At 41.2% G+C, this 21,777-nt stretch overlaps 1 protein-coding gene across 1 annotated transcript in view; it reads right to left on the bottom strand.

The window, feature by feature from the left end:
- iqck (IQ motif containing K) overlaps positions 1 to 21,767 on the bottom strand; it is a 98,698-nt gene extending 76,931 nt beyond the window's left edge. The window contains exons 1-2 of the mRNA XM_059979414.1: positions 21,676 to 21,767; positions 686 to 813 (exon numbers count right to left, since the gene is read on the bottom strand). Of these exons, the coding sequence (XP_059835397.1) occupies positions 686 to 813; positions 21,676 to 21,733 (186 nt within the window). The 5' untranslated portion in view covers positions 21,734 to 21,767. The remainder of the gene's footprint in view (positions 1 to 685; positions 814 to 21,675) is intronic.
- Positions 21,768 to 21,777: the final 10 nt, after the last annotated feature.

Genomic DNA, 21,777 nt, shown 5'->3' with positions numbered 1-21,777 from the left:
GGGGGGGACAGGTGGCAGAGAAGGAGTACCAGGGTTGGGGGTGGCGTGGATGCAGACACACCCAGCTCTGAGATACCAGGTAAAGCCATTTGACTCCAAACAATTGGTTTATAGATCATTAGAGAATGTCTCTCTGTTGCTTCCTGCTCACTGCCCTCTCCCTTTGCCTTTTCCTAATCATGATTCCCCTCTCCCTGCACCTTCCCACTCTCAGTTCACAATACAGACTCGTATCAGAATCAGGTTTATCATCACTCACATATATCACGAAATTTGTTTTTTTTTGTGGCAACAGTACAGTGCAATACATAAAATTACTTCAGGACTATGCAAAAGTCTAAGGTACTCTAGCTATATATATATAAAGTATGTGTCTAAAACTTTGGCACAGAACTGTACACAAGCATGGAATGAAGTTCTTTGCTTGTGTGAAGCTCAGACTAGACAGTTTATATACACAAATAAATACAGTGAAGAGTGCAAGTAATAGAATAGAAGCATATTTGAGATTATGCTCTTTGCATACTGTTCATGTAATAACACATAAAAGCTTTAATTTGTGTTATTGAAGTTAAAGTTCGCACAATTTTATGTACTGCACAGTGTCTTTTTAAATTCCTGTTACAACTTTTGATATCCAGAGAAATAAATTTAAAGTCTATTAAAATCTTTGGCAAATAAATACCTTTGCTACCATATGACCATAAAAGACAGGGGAATGTTTGCTGGCATCATACTGAGAAATTTCTGTAGACACAGAGGCTGCATCCAATTTCGGATCCTCAAATATGCGAGAACTGTTTGCTTCAAATTCTGTAAAATGTAGAGAAAAGGGACATTTCATTAGCATAATACATCTCCTGGAGATTGTATGGACAAATAATTTCAAACAATTTTGCAGAAGTTTAATTATTGCAAACTGCTCAAATATCTTATGTCCAATCTTTTTTCCATTATTGCCTATCCTGAATCATTCTCAAAGCTTGTGATGAGTCACTTTTTTAAATTGCAACAGTTAAAGTGATGAAATTTCTCCCATAACGCTGTCCAGGATTTTGAGCCAGGAAATAATAAAAGAACAACAGAATATTTCTAAGTCAGGATAAAGAAGTACCTGGAGGGAAATTTGCTGGCGGTAGCATTGCAATGTACGCTCTGTCCTTCCAAGCATTTAACAGATGTTGTGAAAGCTTGTCAAACTATGGCAATGCATTTGTAAACAATTAAAGTGGAGTACAGAATCCCAATCAGACACAGCAAATAGCATATTGACTTTCATACCAAAAGAATTTGATTACAAAGCAAAGACATCCCACTAAAATTCTACAGGGATTTGATGAGCTTACACTTGGAATGTTGCCTGCAATTTTAAATTCCTTTCCTAAGAAAGAATATACTTGCCATAAAGAAAGCAAGCAAAGTCTCACTATATTGATGGCAGGGCCACCATCCAAGAAGAGATCACATTTACTAGGTTTGTGTTCATGAAAATTTATAAGAATGAGGATAACTAATTGAAACTTACTAAATTCGGATGGTAACATAGGAGACTGCAGATGCTAGAATATGGAGCTCAGCAAGTCCAGCAACATCTATGGGTCCTGAAATGATGACAATTTCTTTCCTCCCACTGATGCTGCTGACCCACCAAATTGATAGCTAAAAGGCTAGGTACACAAGAAGAATGTTTCCCCTTGCTGGGGTGTATAGAATGATACATTATGCTCTCACAATTTGAATCAAGGCATTTAGAATGATAATGAGCTATAGTTTCTTCCTTCAGACAGTGGCGAAGCTGTGGAATTTGTACTGGAGTGGCTGTCAATGAGCATTTTTAAGGCAGTAAACAAATTTCTATACTGTATGTGAAAGTTATAAAGGATACATTGATAAAGAGACAGGGAGACTATAGTAGAAAATCTAGTATTTAGATGATCATCCATGATTATATTGAAAGGCAGACCATGCTCAAAGTGCTGAACTTTTCTTCCCTGATCCTAATTTAATATGTTTTAATCAAGTCACCTGCTATGCCCTGAACACCATCTACCTTCTTGACTGATGTGGCATTCTGACACTGCAGAATTTTGCCTTGAAAATTGTGGAAAAACTGTACAGGTTGTGGAGCAAGAGAAAGGGACCAGGAATCACTCATCATGCAAAACCTAGCTTTGGACAAGGTTTTGTTCTAGTATTTAAATAGTGGGTCCAGTTAAATTTCTGGTCAATAATGACTTCCAGGAATTTACAGCTCACAATTTGATGATGATAATGCCATTGATAATGCCTCAGTGGGAGGCTATCAGAAATCCTGTGGTGGGAGATGACAATTTTCAGGTTTGAATGTTCTTTGTCATTTTTCAGCTTGCCTACACAGATTACTTCATGACTTGAAAACTGTTAAATGGAACTAAACATCATCCTTCTGCTTGTTTCATTGGCATCACTGGCTGAAAAACCTAGAAGTCCCTACTGAAAGCTTCAGTGGAAGTGCTTTCATTGAACTATCTGCAGCATTGAAAAGAGAGCAGCTCATTTCAATTCTCCTATGGGCAATAAATGCAGGATTTGTGCTAGCGCCAGCAATGCCTGCATTTTTTTTTAATTTCATAAATCTCTAAACTAAGACATTTTCTGGGTTACATGTTTTGATCCAATAAGAATCCTACTGATTAGCAGCAAACCATTCTATGCCCATACTAATAATGCATGTGGAATTGTGCATTTTGCCAACTTATAATTGTTTGGGTATGGGATTCTGTGTTTTATAACATTAATGCAACCCTTAGGTTATAATCTGAAGAGACACTGAAGAAAACAAAGGCAGTGTCCAAGGTCAGATAGTTGGCAGCATTAAAAAAATATACATTATTAAATACTGAGCCCCATCAATTCCACCAGGAGAAACTGACTTTAACAGCTTCCTATCTCATCTGATATGATTGGATAACAAAAATAGGAAACATTCATCAAGAAATAATTAAAATATTAAATTGCTTACATTTAAATCATAGGATTCCCTTGAGATTAATAGACTACAATCTATCTCATCTCCTAAAGAATTTATCAAACTTCCTGTCTATATAATTTGACAATAATCTTAATTCTTAAAATGTAATAATGCTGACTGTTGTTCCTGACTAAGACCATAAGATATATGGGCAGAATTAGGCCATTTGGTCCATAGAGTCTGAAGAGATAACGGATGCATTGGTCATGATTTTTCAAGAATCACTTGATTCTGGCATGGTCCTGGAGGAATGGAAAATTGCAAATGTCACTCCACTCTTTAAGAAGGGAGGAAGGCACAAGAATGGAAACTATAGGCCAATGAGCCCAACTTCAGTGATTGGGGAAGTGTTAGAATCTACTAGTATGGATGAAGTTTCGAGGTACTTGGAGACTAATGATAAAATAAGTCAAAGTCAGCATGGTTTCTGTAAAGGGAGATCTTGCCTGACAAATCTGTTAGAGATCTTCGAGGACGTAGCAAGCAGGGTTGACAAAGGAGAGGCAGTGGATGTCATTTACTTGGATTTTCAGAAGGCATTTGATAAGGCACCACACATGAGGCTGCTTAACAAGAGAAAATCCCATGGCATTTCAGGGAAGATACTGGCATGGCTTCAGATTGGCAGGAGGCAATGAGTGGGAATAAAAGAGACCTTTGCTAGTTGGCTGCCAGTGACTAGTGGTGTTCCTCAGGTGTCAGTATTGGGACCACTGCTTTTTACGTTGTTTGTCAATGATTTAGATAATGGAATTGATGGCTTTGTGGCAAAGTTTGTGGATGGTACAATGAAAGGTGGAGGGATAGATAGTGCTGAAGAAACGATGCGATTGCAGCAGGACTTATTGGAAGAATGGGCAAAAAAGTGGCAATGGAATACAGTGTTGGAAAATGTATGATAATGCATTTTGGTAAAGGAATAATGCAGACTATTATCTAAATGGGGATAAGGTTCAAACATCAGCTGTGGAGAGGGACTTACTAGTCCTTGTGCAAGTCTCCCATAAGGTTAATTTACAGGTTGAGTGTGTGGTAAAGAAGGCAAATGCAATGTTGTCATTTATTTCAAGAGGAATAGATTATACTGAAAAAGCAAGGAGATAATACTGAGGCCTTATAAGACACTAGTCAGGCCACACTTGGAGTATTGTCAACAATTTTGGGCCCCATATCTCAGAAAGGATATGTTGTCATTGGGAAGAATCCAGAGAAAGTTCACGAGGATGATTCCGAGATTGAAAGGGGTTAACTTATGAGGAGTGTTCAGCATATTTGGGCCTGTACTCACTGAAATTTAGAAGGAAGGGTGATCTCATTGAAACCTACAGAATGTTGAAAGGACTAGATAGTGTGGATGTGGGGAGAATGTTTTCTATGGTGGGAGTATCCAGAGCTACAGGGCACAGCCTCAAAATTAACAGGTGACACATTAGAACAGAGCTAAGAAGGAATTGTTTTAGCCTGAGAACAGTAAATCTGTGGAATGCTCTGCCACAGACTGTGGTGCAGGCCAAGTCCGTGCGTATATTTAAGGCGGAAGTCGATTGTTCCCTGATTGAAGGGAACATACATCAAAGGATATGACAAGAAGGCAGTTGTATGGGGCTGAGTGGGATCTGGGATCAGCCATGATGGAATGGTAGACCAGACTCAATGGGATGAATGGCCCAATTCTGCTCCTATGTCTAATGGTCTTATGGTCTTATAGAGTATGCTCTGCCATTTCATCATGGCTGATCCATTTTTCTTCTCAGCCCCGATCTCCTGCCTTCTCCCTGTATCTCTTCATGCCACGTCCAGTCAAGAATCTATCAATCTCTGCCTTAAACATAGATAAAGACTTGGCCTCCACGGATTCACCACACTCTGGCTAAAGAAATTCCTCCTCATCTCCATTCTAAAAGGATGCCCCTCTCTTCTGAGGCTGTGCCCTCTAATCTTAGACTCTCCCACCATAGGAAACATCTGCTCTACATCCAGACTATTAAGGCTTCTCACTAGTTGACAGGTTTCAATTAGGTCACCCCTCATTCTTCTGAATTCTAGTGAATACAGGCCCAGCGCAACCAAATACTCTTCATCTGACAAGTCATTCAAACCTAGATTCATTTTCATGAACCTCTTTTGAACCCTCTCCAGTGTCAGCACATCCTTTCTAAGATAAGGGGAAGGACAGCTTTATGGCTAAATAATTGTGAGCTCGAGGATTTATGTTCTAAGCTCACAATACAAAAATAAGGACATAATTTTCTTATTTTGTGCACCTAAAGTGTCCTGGCTTCCAGGATCCACAATACAAATAAAATGGGCAAGTTTACACTCTGGTGTCTAATATTCCAGAATGTTCCAGAATATAAATACCATTTAAATGTACATTTAACGATGTGGTGGCTACAAAATTTCAGTGCCATTGCAACCATTGTTAGAGTGCTACTAGTTAACATGATTCAATATAACTTGTGTGCAATACATGACACCTTTATAGTACAAGTTATTCCAATGCTATGTTGGGAAAGGTACTGATGTAACTGTCTTGCACAGAGTAGGTCAATTATGATTTAAATCGGTCTGCAAATTAATAATATTACTACCAAAATGAAATCCAAAGCTATGGTTACTGCCATGTATTAATCTCTTGCTGAAGATTAGCCATTCAGCTGCAGCCAGCCTACCATGCAACAAACACCAAATATATTATTTAAAGGGAATCTTAAAGGACTTGCAGTTAGCTTATGAATGATTTCTATAGAATTTGCTCTGAGTAACGTTTGAAGCCTCCTGTGCATCACTAACTTCTGCTCAGATCCAAGGTTATTCCCCAGATAGATTAGCAGCTGTGGCCAGTCTGAGTTGGCATCAGGGACCAGAATCAACTACACAGAGAGCGAGGCTTTGCTTTTCAGCAACAGTTCACTGTTCTTCATCATCATTTGACTTCCTGGAGGTGCGGGGTTCTGATATGGGGGGAGGGGCAAGGCGTGTAACAAAAATGGTCTGGATAGGCAAATTTAAAGGAAAACTGAGATTGTGGGAGTGACGCTCCTCGATGAATGGCAGGAACCTGGTAACCTGGTGTGATGTGCTCTGAGTGTTGCTGCACTTGTGGCCCATACTCTGCTTTTTTCTGTTTAATCTGGAGTTCCCAAAAGGAGAAAAGCATAACCAACTTGCCTTTGTCTTGATGGCTATCTTTGCATGTGGCTGCAACAAGCTATATGTCAAACCTAAGTAAGCAAGCTCAAGCAAGTGTCACTGAATATTAAAGTTCTATCTGCCTCCAGTGTTGCAAGGGTACAATGTTCGATTCAGAAAAACAAGTCTGACCACAAGTCCATCATATGGTAGTCAATGTGAAATATCTTGGAGGCACTGCAGGAGAAGGAAATAGTGGAATCTGTGAGATGCTAACCTGACCAGACTGTAAAATTAACTTGGCAGAATGCCTCATTGCTGGAACTCATTGACAAGATCAAGATGTTGCTTGGCTGACAGTGGGAGGTGCCCTCCCCATCGGAGTTACACTTACAATGCATGCTGTCCTTGGGCCAGCTGCAATGAAGATGAGACCTCACTTATTTTGTTGTAGAAAATGTATTTACAAAGAATACCAAGAAAAGGCTACAAGGGTCCTTGTTGAGGTTCATTTGAGCAACTGTGTAAATGAGTATACACTGATATATGGACCATTCCCAAGGACTTATATCAGGACAAACATCAAGTGCTCCTAACTCACTATTGCAACTAAACTGTTATCCCAGGGTGGTCCCAGTGGCAGACTTCCTGGGAAAAGAAAAGAGTCGCTCATGAGGGGTGGCATTGGTGGATATGCATAACAGGGAGCGGATGGAGTGGAGTGCCTCGAGGAGGACCTCCTGCCAGCGAAAGACCGGCAATCCCTTTGACCTAAGGGCTAAGAGTGTGGCCTTCCACACCGTGGCATTCTCAGTCTCCACCTGTCCATTCCCCCGGGGATTATAGCTCGTGGTCCTACTAGTAGCAATACCCCTAGCCAGCAGGTATTGGCGCAGCTCATCACTCATAAACGAGGACCCTCTATCACTGTGGATATAGCAGGGATATCCGAACAGAGTGAAGAGCTGGCGCAGGGCTTTTATGACGGACGTGGTAGTGCTATCGGGGCAGGGGATGGCAAAGGGGAACCGCGAGTACTTGTCGATTATGTTAAGAAAGTACACATTGCAGTCAGTGGAGGAAGGGGGCCCTTAAAGTCGACACTCAGTCGCTCAAAGGGACGGGTGGCCTTGCTAAGTTGTGCCTTTTCAGGACGGTAGAAGTGCGGTTTGCACTCAGCGCAGACTTGGCAGTCCCTGGTCATCGTCCTGATTTCCTCAAGGAAGTAAGGCAGGTTCCGGGCTTTCACGAAATGGAAAAGCTGGGTGACCCCAGGGTGGCAAAGATCTGCATAGAGGGCGTATAGCCGGTCAAGCTGCATGCTGGCACATGTTCCCCGGGATAGGGCATCAGGAGGCTCAGTTCAATTCTCCACCTCAAAATTTCATCATTTTTGATTTTGCCCCGCTGTTGGTTGCTAAACCTGAGCACTGGTACCCGGTCAGCAAGGTGAACCTTTTGCTGGCGATATAGTGCCTCCAGTGCCTAATAGCTTCCATTATGGCCTGGGCTTCTTTCACCACTGCGGAGTGCCGAATTTCAGAGCCTTGAAGGGTACGAGAGAAGAATGCTTCTGGCCTTCCTGCCTGATTGAGGGTAGCTGCCAGCGCAAAGTCAGAGGCGTCACTCTCCACTTGGAAGGGAATGGTCTCATCCACCGCATGCATCATTTCTTTGGCAATGTCCCCTTTAATGCAGCTGAAGGCCGCGCAGGCCTCGGCTGAGAGGGGAAATGCGATGGACTTGACCAGGGGGCAGGCCTTGACTGCGTAGTGAGGGACCCATTGGGCATAATAGGAAAAGAAGCCCAGGCACCGTTTGAGGGCTCTGAGGGTGGTGGGAAGAGGGAGTTCCCAACAGGGGGCACATACGGTCGGGGTCAGGGCCAATGACTCCGTTCTCCACGACATACCCAAGGATAGCAAGTCAGGTGGTTCCGAACACACACTTGTCCCTGTTATAGGTAAGGTTAAGAGCTTTGGCCACTTGGAAAAATTGTTGGAGGTTGGTGTCGTGATCCTGCCTGTTGTGACCGCAGATGGTGATGTTATCCAGATATGGGAACATGTCCTTCAGTTGGCACTGGTCCACCATCTGGTCCATTTCCCTCTGGAAGACAGAAACACCATTTGTGACACCGAAGGGGACGCGCAAGAAGCGATAGAGCCTGCCGCCCAGTTCGAAGGCGGTGTAGGGACGGTCCTCCGGGCGGGGGAGCTGATGGTAAGCGGATTTTAGGTCTATGGTCGAGTACACCTTGTACTGAGCTATCTGATTGACCATATCCACGATGCGGGGTAGGGGGTACGCGTCAAGCTGCGTGAACCTATTGATGGTCTGGCTAAAGTCCACGACCATCCTATTTTTCTGCCCGGTCCAAACAACGACCACCTGGGCCCTCCAAGGACTTGTGCTTGGCTCAATGATGCCCTCTCTGAGCAGCCGCTGCACCTCTGACTTAATGAAGGCCCTGTCCCCCACGCTGTACCGCCTGCTTTTAGTTGCCACAGGTTTACAGTTGGGGTTAGGGTTCGCCGAATGTAAGGTAAAATCGGTGTATTCCAGCAGCCGCTGGCGCATGTACACTGACCTGATCCCCGTAACAAAGGCATCTCTTACTAGGAGCTCCGCTTGCTGTTCCACCGTCAGCCTCCTGCAATTGTAGGCCCACACGAGTGTCTGTAGGGCCCGGACAAACTCAGCGCTCGACTCTCCAGCCCGCTGCTGCCATGTCGCTAAGCGATGTCTTGCATAGATGGTGTTCACCGACCGCTGGTATTGTCTTCTGAGAGCATCCAGCGCACCCTGGTAGTCCGTTTGGTCCCTGATCATGGAGTAGACTTTTGGACTGACCCTGGAGAGGAGAACTCTGTGCATCATGGCAAGCTCAGTCACATGAATCTCCTCCAGGTACGATTCGAAGCATGCTAGCCAGATCGAAAGCGTCGCTGGCTTCCTGGGATTGAGGGTCGAGATCCAATCTGTCGGGTCGTAAAATGCTCTCATGTTTTAAAATTGCTGTTAATAAAATTGATGCACCATCAATAACTCTCGGACACTGGAAGTAAATGATAGGCTTTTATTAACAGCAAAAAGGGAGCACGACATCTCAGAGACCGAGGGAGGAGCAGTACCCCCAATCGCCTTTATAAAGGGGTCTGTGGGAGGAGCCACAGGAGCAGTCAGCAGAGGGGTGTGTCCAGACAGGTATACATAGTTTACCATAGACAGTACAACATTTTTAAGAACTGCCATGTTGAAAAGGGTCAACTGGAATCCAGCTGACAGTTTTGGCAATGTCAACGGAGTCTTTGTCTTGGTAAAGGGAACACAATCTCAAAATCTTTCAGCTGCACTAGAGTAGGAAGTTTAGAGAAAGCAGAGGAGATTGAAAGATCAATAGGTTAACAACATACAGTGGTAAATGGAGCTGAAAGAGGTTATACGCAAGGTGACATTGCAGAAGGAGAAAAGAAGTTAGGATAGGAATATACAATAACGAAAAGTTCTTAAAAGGCTGACAGGTGTAAATGAACATAGAAAATTACAGCTTGGGAAAATCTGAAATAAAACATTGGTTCAGAGCAGTAAGGCAAAAAAAGTCTCTAGATATTGGAAATGTTAAATTATAAGTTAAAATGCTTGGAATATTCTTGTAAATGTCCTTTATCACCAAGGATTTCAAGTAGCAAAAGAAATGTAAATAAATTTAAAGTATTTAATACAAGACAAAAGTAAAATCTTTCAAGAAGTCTACAATTGTATTTGCTTTGATTCTGGCAAAACTATGAATAACTGGAAAATATGTTACTAACGAAAAATAATGTTGTTCATTGTCACTTCATCGACTGAATCTATGCCCAGAAATCAGACAGCATCTATGAGAGAGAAATGGAGTTCACACTTCAAGTTATTGATCTTTCATCATCGATTAAGAGCTTCTGTTATTGCACAAAGGACCTGAAGCCATACAGACTATCGATCGATGGCCATGAAGCAAGGTACTGTTTCAACAACAACAAAGAAGCCCAGAGGACAATTAGGAGATACTTAATTTTCAAATTGCATTAAACATGAAGATCATTTCTTCTTGTTGGGAACATAATGACAGAGTTTTTTATCAGTCTTAGAAACTGAACAGGCTGCATACAGATAACTGACATTATAATTAGGAATAGGAATACAGTGGATTCCGGTTAATTGGGCCATCAGTTAATCAGGGCATCCGCTTATTTGGGCCACTTTTAAAGAATGAAAATTAATCATAAAATAGCTGGAATTCCCTTTGTTTATTTGGGACACTGTGCCACTTTATTGGCGAACAGTTCCTAACTAGCATCAGATGTGTACAATTGTGTAGACATTAGAGCAAACAGTTTTTAAACAGCGTCAATTATGTTTTATTTATGTTCAAAAAGCAGTGATTTTCGTTAATGAGAATTGGGTAGAAATAAGCAGTAAGACAATTCAGAAGGGTTTTGCTCACTATGGTTTCAGGCTTGGAGATTCCAGAAACAGCTGGGAGTGAAAGTAAATTGATTTGACTACTTCAACAAGTTAGAAACTACAAAGAAATTGAAGGTATCGACAATCATCTTGAATGTTACAACTAAAATGAAGATTTGGAGGATGCAATTGTTGAAAATTGGATGAAGGCAGTCCCCATTATCATACTAGGTGTCTGTGCTAATTTTGTTCATTTACAGTTAATTGAAAGAATGTGCCAGTGTATAGTGGATGAATTCCTCTATTGATAGCTATTAGGAACTAATACACAGTTTTTTAGAAGTGCAGTAGTATTGATAGAATTCTAATTTGTTCTGTATTTTACTTAAATATATTTTCGTTACTCAGGGTTAAATGGTAGTTTATCTGTTTTATACCTTTTTAACTATTTCCATGAAACTTCAGCTAATTGAGGCAGTCGCTTAGTTTGGCCAAAATGTACTGGTCCCGGTATGTCCCAATTAACAGGAATCCACTGTATATGGTAATTAATTTCCCTGATCAATATTGTGAAGTATGCATTAAAATAATTTAGTTGTTCATACAAATGTAATTTTATTTGTCAGTTTAAAAAAAACTGAAATTTGAAGCCTCATAGTAGGATGCCCAATGCCTTTCATCAGCAAGGGTTTCAAATTGCAAATAAGCAAATAAACTTAAAGAAAGGCAAATAAATTTAAAGAATTTAATGCAAGGCAAAAGCAAAATTTTTCAAGAAGTCTGCAATTGTGTTTAGTATTGATCTTCTGGCAAGATTACAAATAACTAGAAAAATAATACTGTTCATTGGCACTTCATTCTTGGAATCTTTGCCTAGAGATTAGATTTCACCAATTTTTGGTGCACTAATTCAGGTATATTATTCTCAACACCAAGTCTAAGTGTCCAAGCTCATATAGGTCCAATACCTAAACATTAATTTGATACTTTGATTGGCTAACACCTCCAATGACATATTTGTCTAAAAATAAAGTGGCCTGCTCTAATGAAATTTAGAAATTAAGAATTCTGTTACAAGCATATACTGTCAGTATTTAAAGCATTACTGTCAGTAAAGAATATGAACATTTTAACAGATACAAAATTTTAAAAAGCACGTTACGTGCCTGTACCCTAATAATCTAAGCTGAAATTTCTAGGATCCATTTATTTTCTATGTATTATGTTTATGACAGTAAATTCTAAAATTTTTAACTATCTATTACATGACTCAGAGAATATGTACACAACGCTGGAAGAACTCAGCAGGTCAGGCAGCATCCGTGAGAAAAGAGTAGTCAACGTTTCGGGCCAAGACCCTTCGTCAAGAATGGGGGGAAGAGAGGACCGAAGGCCAGTAATAGAGAAAGGGGAGGGAATAGGGCCTAGAGGCACCAGGTGGAAAACCAATCAGAGGAAAGATAAAGGGGGGGGGAGGGGATAAGCATGAAAGAACTATAGAGATAAAGAAGCAGAAAGTTGAAAGGGGAGAGAGGCAGAGAGGGACCTGGAATAGGGGAAAGGGGAGGGGGAGGGAATTACTGGAAATTGGAGAACTCAATGTTCATACCACCAGGCTGGAGGCTACCCAGACGGTAGATGAGGTGTTGCTCCTCCAACCTGAGATTGGCCTCATCATGGCAGTAGCGAAGGCCATGTATGGACATATCTAGATGGGAGTGAGAGGCAGAGTTGAAGTGGGTGACAATTGGGAGGTCCTGTCTATTGTGACGGACAGAGCATAGGTGCTCGACAAAGTGGTCCCCCAATCTGCGTTGGGTCTCGCTGATGTAGATCTCCAGCCTGGTGGTATGAATACTGAATTCTCCAATTTCCGGTAATTCTCTCCCCCTCCTCCTTCCCCTTCCCCTATCCCAGGTCCCTCTCTGCCTCTCTCCCCTTTCAACTTTCTGCTTCTTTATCTCTACAGTTCTTTCATGCTTATCCCCTCCCCCTCCCCCCTTATCTTTCCTCTGATTGGTTTTCCACCTGGTGCCTCTAGGCCCTACCCCCTCCCCCATCTCTGTTACTGGGCTTTGGCCATCTCTTCCCCCCCATTCCTGATGAAGGATCTCGGCCCAAAATGTTGGCTACTCTTTTCTCATGGATGCTGCCTGACCTGCTGAGTTCTTCCAGCATTGTGTACGTATTCTTTGATGCACAGCATCTGCAGTTGTATTTTTGTGTATTAGATGATTCAGCTAGTTCACTGATCCACCAATACATTCCAAAAATTACCACATTATACCGTCAAAAGTAGAAAGGCAGACCACTAATATGTGATTGTCATTGCAAAATTCAATTACAGGTTCTTCACCCTGTAAAGATTACTATATAGTCCAGCCCTAAATGGCCTACCACTTGTGCTTGGGATGCTACCTCTGAGTTCTGGACTCCTCCACTTGAGAAGACATCTTCCTCAAATCTACCTGATGACCCCATCAAGAATTTTAAATATCAATTACCTCTCAATAATTCTAAACTGTACAAAATAGTGGCCATTGCCTAGTACATTTCTCCTCATGTAACAGACCCATTATCCCAATAACCATTATTGTGAATCTTAAAGTGCATTGGTCTGCTTTTCAAAAAAACAAAATACTTTAGTTGTGGTCTCACTAAAACCTATTAACATAAAATCCTTACTCTTGCACTCAAATCATTTTGCAACACATAATTTGCCTTCCAAATTGTCAGTTGCAGACTCATATTATCTTTCAAAGACTAATGTACAAAAATGCCTAGGTTTTTTGAGCATCAAAATTTCCAAATCTATTCCTTAAAAATATATAATTGGTCTCCTATCTCGCTGTGGAAGGGTTGTGTGGTAAACTACATATATCTGTCTGGACATGCCCCCCTCCCCCCCCCCCCCCGCTGACTGCTCCTGTGGCTCCTCCCACGGACCCCGGTATAAAGGCGATTGGAGGCACAGCCCATTCCTTAGTCTCCAGGATGTTGTGTGGTGGTCACTTGCTGCTTGTTCTTTCTTCCAGCCAATAAAAGCCTATATCTCACCTCACGTCTCCGAGAGTTATTGATGGTGCATCAGGGTGACTCCTCTCTCTCCCTTGTTAGTGAGAGACAGCAAGTTAAAATGGTACCAGAGAGTGACTTCTATCTCATCCACAAAACAGCTTAAATTCCTCTCCTTAATGTCTCTTTACTTTTCAAGGTGGCTGGTGTCCTGTAGGTGTCCATGATCTCTAGCTGCACTCAAACTGTGGTTCTTTATGGTGGTGGATTCCGACTGTTGGCACTCACCCACCAGCTATTTTCAATACCTCCAGGAGAGGCCATTGGGGTGAGGCCTAGTGTGGCCACTGTGGATGGCCAATTTCATGCCACTGTCACCAAACGAGGCCTCACAGATCATCAGATCCCTCTCGCTCTCTCTCTCTCTCTCTCTCTCTCTCTCTCTCTCTCTCTCTCTCTCTCTCTCTCTCTCTCTCTCTCTCTCTCTCTCTCTCTCTCTCTCTCTTCCCCTCTCTCTCCCAGTTCTCATGAGTTTGAATAAACACTGTCATAAGACAAGTATTGATGCTTCCAGCCGGAACAAATAGGGGAGGGGAAGGGTTGATGCTTTGCTGCTGCTTGTGCATGGGGTGGGGAGAAAGGGGGCTTTGGGGTTCTACTGTCTTTCTGTCATTCAATCTTTGGGGTTTTCTTCTTTTTCATGGATATCTGCAAAGAATAAGAATTTCAGATTGTGTATTGTATATATTCTCTGATAGTGTCAGTACCTCCAGTTGAACTTTGTCTTTTTGTGTGTTTTCCTCCTAGCCGTCATTCTGTGGTTTTGGATTGCCATGTGCTCTTGTTTGTTTTCATGCCCCACATGCTCCTCTCCCTGCTCCTGCTCTACTCCGGCCCCTGTATTACTGAGTACTCTGCCTCTCACTTGTTTCTCATTATTACCTGTTTTTCTGCTACTTCTGTCTCATTGAGCTCCACCTATCATCTGCCTCTCTGTTTATTGTTCAGTGTATTTTAGTCTCATGTTTTCAGCTGTTTGTTGCCAGATTGTGCCAGTGAGTTTTCCCTGAGTCTTTCCAACATTTGTGTCTGTCTGTTTGCTGATGCTGGTTTTTTGATTTCTCTGGCTATTTTGATCTCTGCCTGAACTTTGATGCTTACTTTGCTTGCACCTTGGGATTTGTTACTCAATATCACTGTGTGCACAGTACTGGGTGTGTGATTGGATCCCTGCTCCAGTGCCCTGACAGATAGTAGAGGAACCATTGAATGTTACCAAAAGAAATAAGCTCAGATTTTTTTTCCTGCATTGTACTCTATTTGCCTCTTGCTTTGCCTGTCTGTATCCTCTTGATAAATCTTTGTTTACATCAAGCTCACATTTCTACTTAGTATCATGACATTAGAGAACTTGCAAGTGTTACATTCAAACACCTTGCCCAAATCATTGACAAAGATAAAGAATAGCTGGGAAGAGAAAAAACCTGCATAGCTTTGTAACCTGACAAGAATCTGTTTAATTTCACTACCAGTTTCTAAATGTTAATCAGTTTTCAATCAATACTAGTACTTAAATCACACTCCCACACAATCGTAAATACTATACTTGCTACACTTAAATGTTTTGATTGTTTCCTCAAAATGCAACAGACATTTTGAAAATAACTTGGGATGTGAACTTCACTGGTAATGCCTATAGTTGCAGAGTTAGTCAAAAATTACAGAAACAAGCCATTCATCCAGCCAAGCCATGCCCATTCTGACTACTATATTCCATTGAAATTCTTTGAGGAAGTGACAAACAAAGAAGATTCAGTGAATGTTTTTCACTTGGATTTTTAGGAAGCCTTTAACATGGTGCCATTCTTGAGACAATGAAACAAGAGCCCATAATATTACAGATAAGCTACTAGCATGGACAGAGGATTGGCAGTTGGGGCAGAAGGTGAAGAGTGGAAATAAGGGGGCCATTTTCTGGTTGGCTGTTAGTGATTAGTGGTGTTCCACAGGGGAGTGCTGGGTCCACTGCATTTCATGTTATATGTTAATGATCTGGATAACTGAATTGATGGCTTTGTGATCAAGTCAGCAGAAGACACAAAGATAAAGGGAAAGACAGGTAGTGTTAAGGAAGTAGGGAGACTGCAAAAGGACTTGGACAGATTAGTTGAATGTGCAAAGAAAAGGCAGATGGAATACAGAGTAAGGAAGTGTATGGTAATACACTTTGGTAGAAGGAATAAAGCCATAGACTATAAACCAAGAAAAATTCAGAAATCATATGTGTAAAGGGACTTGGGAGTCCTAGTATAGGATTTCCTGATAATCACCTTCTCATCTTTATTATTGGGCAGTTAATATCTGATATTTGATATGTTGGTTAAAGGATTGGGATATATCTTTTAGCCCTCATTGGGTGAAACTGGAAATTAAATCTGTACAAGGATTTGCATTGGGTTCTATTTTAGGGACTTTTCTTCCCTTTGCTCTTTCTAAATTGCCGAAACGAATTGACAACCTGATAGTTAAACATACTTTACGTATATGGTTTCAATTTCGGAAATTTTTTGGGTTGACTCAGTTTGTTTTAAATATTCCTATTGTATCCAATTACTTTTTTTATCCTTCTATTATAGACCAAGGTTATTCAGCTTGGAAGTCTAAAGGATTACTACGATTTTCCGATTTATTTTTGGATAATTGTTTTATTCTTTTGAGCAATTATCTAATAAATATAATTTGCCTAGATTTCATTTTTTAAAATATTTACAGATTAGGAACTTCTTAAATACTGTACTTCCTACTTTTCCAAATTTTGTGTCTTCAGGTATTTTGGCGAATTTGTTTGAACTAAACCCTTTTCAGAAAGGGCTAATATCAAAACTTTACAATATAATTATGAAGATACATTCAGAGCCCTTTTATAAGACTAAAAATGATTGGGAAAGAGAACTTAACCTTACTATCCCTATTGAGAATTGGGATAAAATTCTTCAATTAGTTAATACATCATCCATATGTGCTAAACATTCATTAATACAGTTTAAAGTTGTGCACAGGGCTCATATGTCCAAGGATAAATTGGCTCCTTTTTATTCCTATATAAATCCTATTTGTGACAGATGTCATTCTGAGATAGCGTCTTTAACTCACATGTTCTGGTTGTGTCCACTTTTGAAAAAATATTGGAAAGATATTTTTGATATTATTTCTGCGGTATTGAACATTGATTTACAACTTCATCCTATTACTGCAATTTTTGGTTTACCAATGATGGACTCACTCCATTTATCCTCTTCCGCTCGTCGAATGATTGCATTTCTTACACTAATGGCTAGAAGATCTATTTTGTTGAATTGGAAAGAAATTAATCCTTCTACTGTATTTCATTGGTTTTCTCAAACTATGTTATGTCTAAATTTAGAAAAAATTAGAAGTGGTGTATTTGATACCTATTAAATTTGAAAAGATATGGAGACCATTTATTCAATATTTTCATATGATGTAATATGACCCTGTTCCAAGCCTATTTGATTTTCCAGTTTCGATTTTATATATGTTGAGAGGATCGGAGTTGACGACACTGATGATTTTGTATTTTGTGAGATATTATAAATAGCCCTTTTTTTCCTTTTTCCATTTTCTTTCTCTTTTTTCTTTTTTTGTTTTTTTCCTTATTAGTTATTAGATTAGTTTTTTGCATATATTTTTTTATTTTTCTTTTTTCTGTTTTTTTAAAATTATATATTATGATATACCTAGGTTTGCCTTGTTTATTTGGATATTGTATAGTCCATGATTTGGGAATACTCATTTATACTGTAATCATTGCTTATGTATTCTTTCATGTTCAGTTGAAATGTGTATGTTTGTAATCCCATTATCTATGTATCAATTTTATTTTGTTGATATTAATAACAATAGTAAAAAGATTGAAAAAGAAAGAAAGAAAGTAATTGTGCTCAATGGTGAGGAGAGCTTTATCTGTTATGGTCAGGGCTATTTCCATTATCTTCTGTAGGATTTTCCTTTCAAGAGCATTGGTGTTTCCACACCAGGCTGTAATGCAGCCAGTCAATATAATCTCCACCGCACATCTATAGAAGTTTGTCAAAGTTTCAGATATAATGCTGAATAGTCGCAACTTCCTAAAGAAGTAGAGGTGCTGCCTTATGTTCTTCATAATTGTACTTAATTGCTAGGCCCAGGACAGGTCCTCTGAAATGATGAGGACTGGCTCATGGGCCTCTGGTCTCCTCCATCTGAAGTCAACAATCAGCTTCTTGGTCTTTCCGACATTGAATAAGAGGTTGTTGTCGGAGCACCACTCAAGTCAGATTTTCATTCTCTCACCTTTGGTCTATGACAGTGATGTCATCAGCAAACTTGAAAATGGCATTAGAGCTGTGCTAAGCCACACAGTCACAAGTGTAAAGTGAGTAAAGCAGGGACTAAGTACACAGCCTTGTGGTGCACCTGTGCTGATGGATATTGTGGAGATGCTATTGCCAATCTGAACTAACTAGGGTCTGCAAGTGAGGAAATCGAGGATCCGATTGCACAAGGAGGTTTTGAGATCAAGGCCTTGAAGCTTATTGATTAGTTTTGAGCGGATGATGGTACTGAACGCTAAGCTCTAGCCAATAAATAGCATCCTGATGTATGCATGTTTGCTGAAGAGTGAAGAGCCAATGAGATGGCATCTGCGGCAGACAATTTGCTCCAGTAGGCAAATTGAAGTGAATCCAAGTTGCTTCTTCTGCAGGAGTTGATACATTTCATCATTGTGGATGTAAGTGCTACTGGACTATAGTCATTGAGGCAGGTTACCACATTCTTCTTAGCCACTGGTATAAGTGAAGTCTACTTGAAATAGGTGGGTACCTCAGATTAGTGAAATAAGAAGTTAAAATTCTCAGTGAACACTCCAGCCAGTTGATCAGCACAGGTCTTTAGAACTTGGCCAGGTACCCTGTCTGGACCAGATGCTTTTCATTTATTCACGCTCCTGAAGGCTGTTCGCACATGTCGGCTTCAGAGACTGAAATCACAGGATCATGGGGAGGCTGTGGGAGTTTCTGATGGTTCTTCCAAGTTTTGATGGTCAAAACAAGCATAGTAGGCATTGAGTTCATCTGAAAGCGAATCCCTGTTGTCACCTATATCGCTTGATTTTACTTTATAAGAGATGATAGCATTCAAGCCCTGCCACAAACTGTTGAGCATCCTTCATTGACTCATTGATTCAAGTTTAGTCCGGAATTCCCACTTCACCTATGGGACTGCTTTCTGGAGACTGTACCTGGACTTCTTGTAACTTTCTTAAACACCAAACTTGAATACTTGATCTGAAACTTGAATCTGATCTGACCCTCAGCAGATGGCAGATCTCATGGTTCATCCAGGGCTTCTGGTTGGGGAAGACTCCGAATGATTTTGAGGGGACACACTCGTCTACAACTGATTTTATAAAGCTTATTGTTGAGGTGAATGGAGTTATCCACACTGCTTCAGGAGCCTGATAGTTGAATGGTAATAATTGTTCCTGAGCCTGGTGGTCTGGTAGTTAAGCATCCTGTACCTCCTTTCCGATATCAGCACAAAAAGAGAACATGGCCCAGATGGAGAGGTGGGCGTAGGAGAGGTTAGTTATTGATGATGGATGGTGCTTTCTGCAGGGACTACTCTCTTCATGACTCCCTGGTCTGTTCATTCCCTGGCACTGTACCCTGTGTTACGTACCCCGTAACTGGGTCACTTACCAGCAAAGATAGGTCCGTTGAAGTCTGATGGTACTATTTTTAACAGTATTTATTGATAAAAATACACAAAAATAATATCACTGCAAACATACAAATAATATACTAAATATCGTCAATACTAAATCTAAAAGCACGGGTATAATAATAATCAATAAGAAATAGCTCTATCGTTGTCTAGGGGAAAATGTATTGTCCGATGGAAATATAAAAGTCACTTTAGTTCATTCAGGCTGCAGCCTTTGGTTAGAGAAAGACAGATTTTTAGAACTTGCCAGCTTTTCCTTTTTATGTCGATCTTTCGAAATTTTGTTGGTGGTGATCTCTTCTTTAGCTAAGCCGTCTTCCGTGATAAGGCCCCAATCCCAGGCAACGGGAAAGGACACACGTGGGCCCTCCACCGGCTGTCGCTATTAAACACTGTCACGGGATTTCTAGCGTTTCTCCTGGTGCGTCTGAAGGGGTTGTTCCCCAGACCTTTTATCCTTACTCACAGGGTCTCAAATGTCAATCAGGTTGGAATGATGCCATCCCTCAACCAGCCCACTTTGTTCATTCCCTGAGGACTTCAAATAAATAGTACAGTACTCAATACACAATTCCGTCTCCAAGAGACAATGGCCGTTTTCTGTGGCTTTGTATCGCTGAGGGGCCAGGACATTCCAAATCCCTTGTGGATTCTGTGTGTCTCTCTCTCATTTCCTGGGTCCCAGACCCGCATTAATAGCAATCTTGCGATTCTCAAAAAGGAGGGGGCTACTTTGTACCCTTCGGCCTCTCAGAGTTGGGGCACAGTCGTAACACCTGCAACCTTAGAAGATGCAATACTGGTAATTTCACCTCCTCCCTCACCACCATCCACAGAGCAAGACAGCCTATCCAGGTTAGAAATACACTCTTCCATCCTCATCTACTGCAGTTGGTGCTCTCAACATCGCATCCTCTACATTAGCAAGACCAAGCGTAGACTAGGCCACTGTTTCGCAGATCCCTTATGCCCTGTATGTAATGGCTATTTTGATTTCTTGTTGCACGTCACTTTATCCACCCTTCCCATTCACACTTGTCTGTTCTCAGCCTTCTCCACTCCTAAGGTGAGGCCAAACATGGACTAGAAGGACACCACCTCATGTTCCATCAGAGTAGCCTATAACCACAGCAACATAATGGGTATTTATTTATTGAGATACAGTGTGGAATAATCCCTTCTGGCCCTTTGAACCACTGCACCCAGCAACCACCAAATTAGCCTATTCACAAGACAATTTACAATGACCAATTAACCTACCAAATGGTAAGCCTTTGGACGATAGGAGGAAATCCATGTGGTCACTGTGAGAATGTAGTGTGACACCATTACAATTTGGGGTTTTTCCGGAATTTGGAGTTTAATTCTAGCACCGTTCTGTAAGGATTCACTGTAATCCTCCCTGTGGAACACATCAGCTGTCTCTGGGTATTCCAGATTCCTCCTGCAGTCCAAAATGTACTGGGTAGGGTAATCACCAATGATAATTTCAGAGTTTATTGGGGTTGTGGGGTACTGGGGCGGCTTGGCTCAGTGGGCCAGAAGGGCTTACTCCACACTGCACTGTATTGCTATATTTTAAACCCATCCCAAACCTTCTGAAATTGGCAATGTATTTCTTCAATAAAGTTTTGCCTGTATTGTTTGCCTGACCCCACACCTGCATGCCAAGTGCACACAATAAAATTCAGGACTTACACAGCAATATACTAAAAATACTGGAGGAACTCAGCAGATACTAATGAAGGGTCTTGGCCAGAAATGTCAACTGTTTATTCTTCTCCACAGATGCTGCCTGCCCTGCTTTGTATTTCCAGCATCTGCAGACTTTCTCATGCAGAATTCACACTATTGCCCAATAGTACTGGTGCCGTTGAGTAAATTGGCAAAGCCAGCAAGAAATAAGACAAGGTGCACCAACAGACTTAAATAACCTTTCTAGAAGTCAGGATCAAAGTGCAGACAAGCCCAAAATTGTCATAAAAGTGGATTTCAGAAGCCTCTTTCGTGGAATTTGTTACCAGATATTTTTTCTTTGACCCTCACGTTATGTTGACAGGGTCATCCAATATGCACTTTTCCTTTGTGCATGATATCCATGATGATTAAGGGCTACGATTTGAATAATTGAAACATTTTATTGCATTTCATATCTTGTGTTTGCTTTGATGGATGATCACTGACCCAGAATGTCAGCTCTGCTGCCTTGACCGCCTGTGAGTTTTTAAGTGTATAATTGTGATCCGGGTGCAAATCTTCCCGGGACGTTCTCGTCGCACTCCTACCTGCGCAGATCTCCTGCCACAGGTTCTTCTCCACGGGCGTTCCGATCACCTTCGCCATGTTCGGCTGTACGCGTTACCAGGCAACCTTTACCCACATGCCAC

This window comes from Hypanus sabinus, chromosome 9 (genome assembly GCF_030144855.1).
Source record: "Hypanus sabinus isolate sHypSab1 chromosome 9, sHypSab1.hap1, whole genome shotgun sequence".
Lineage (NCBI taxonomy): Eukaryota > Metazoa > Chordata > Chondrichthyes > Myliobatiformes > Dasyatidae > Hypanus > Hypanus sabinus.
Note: the sequence above shows the minus strand (reverse complement) of the source record. Positions and strands in the feature narration are given on the sequence as shown.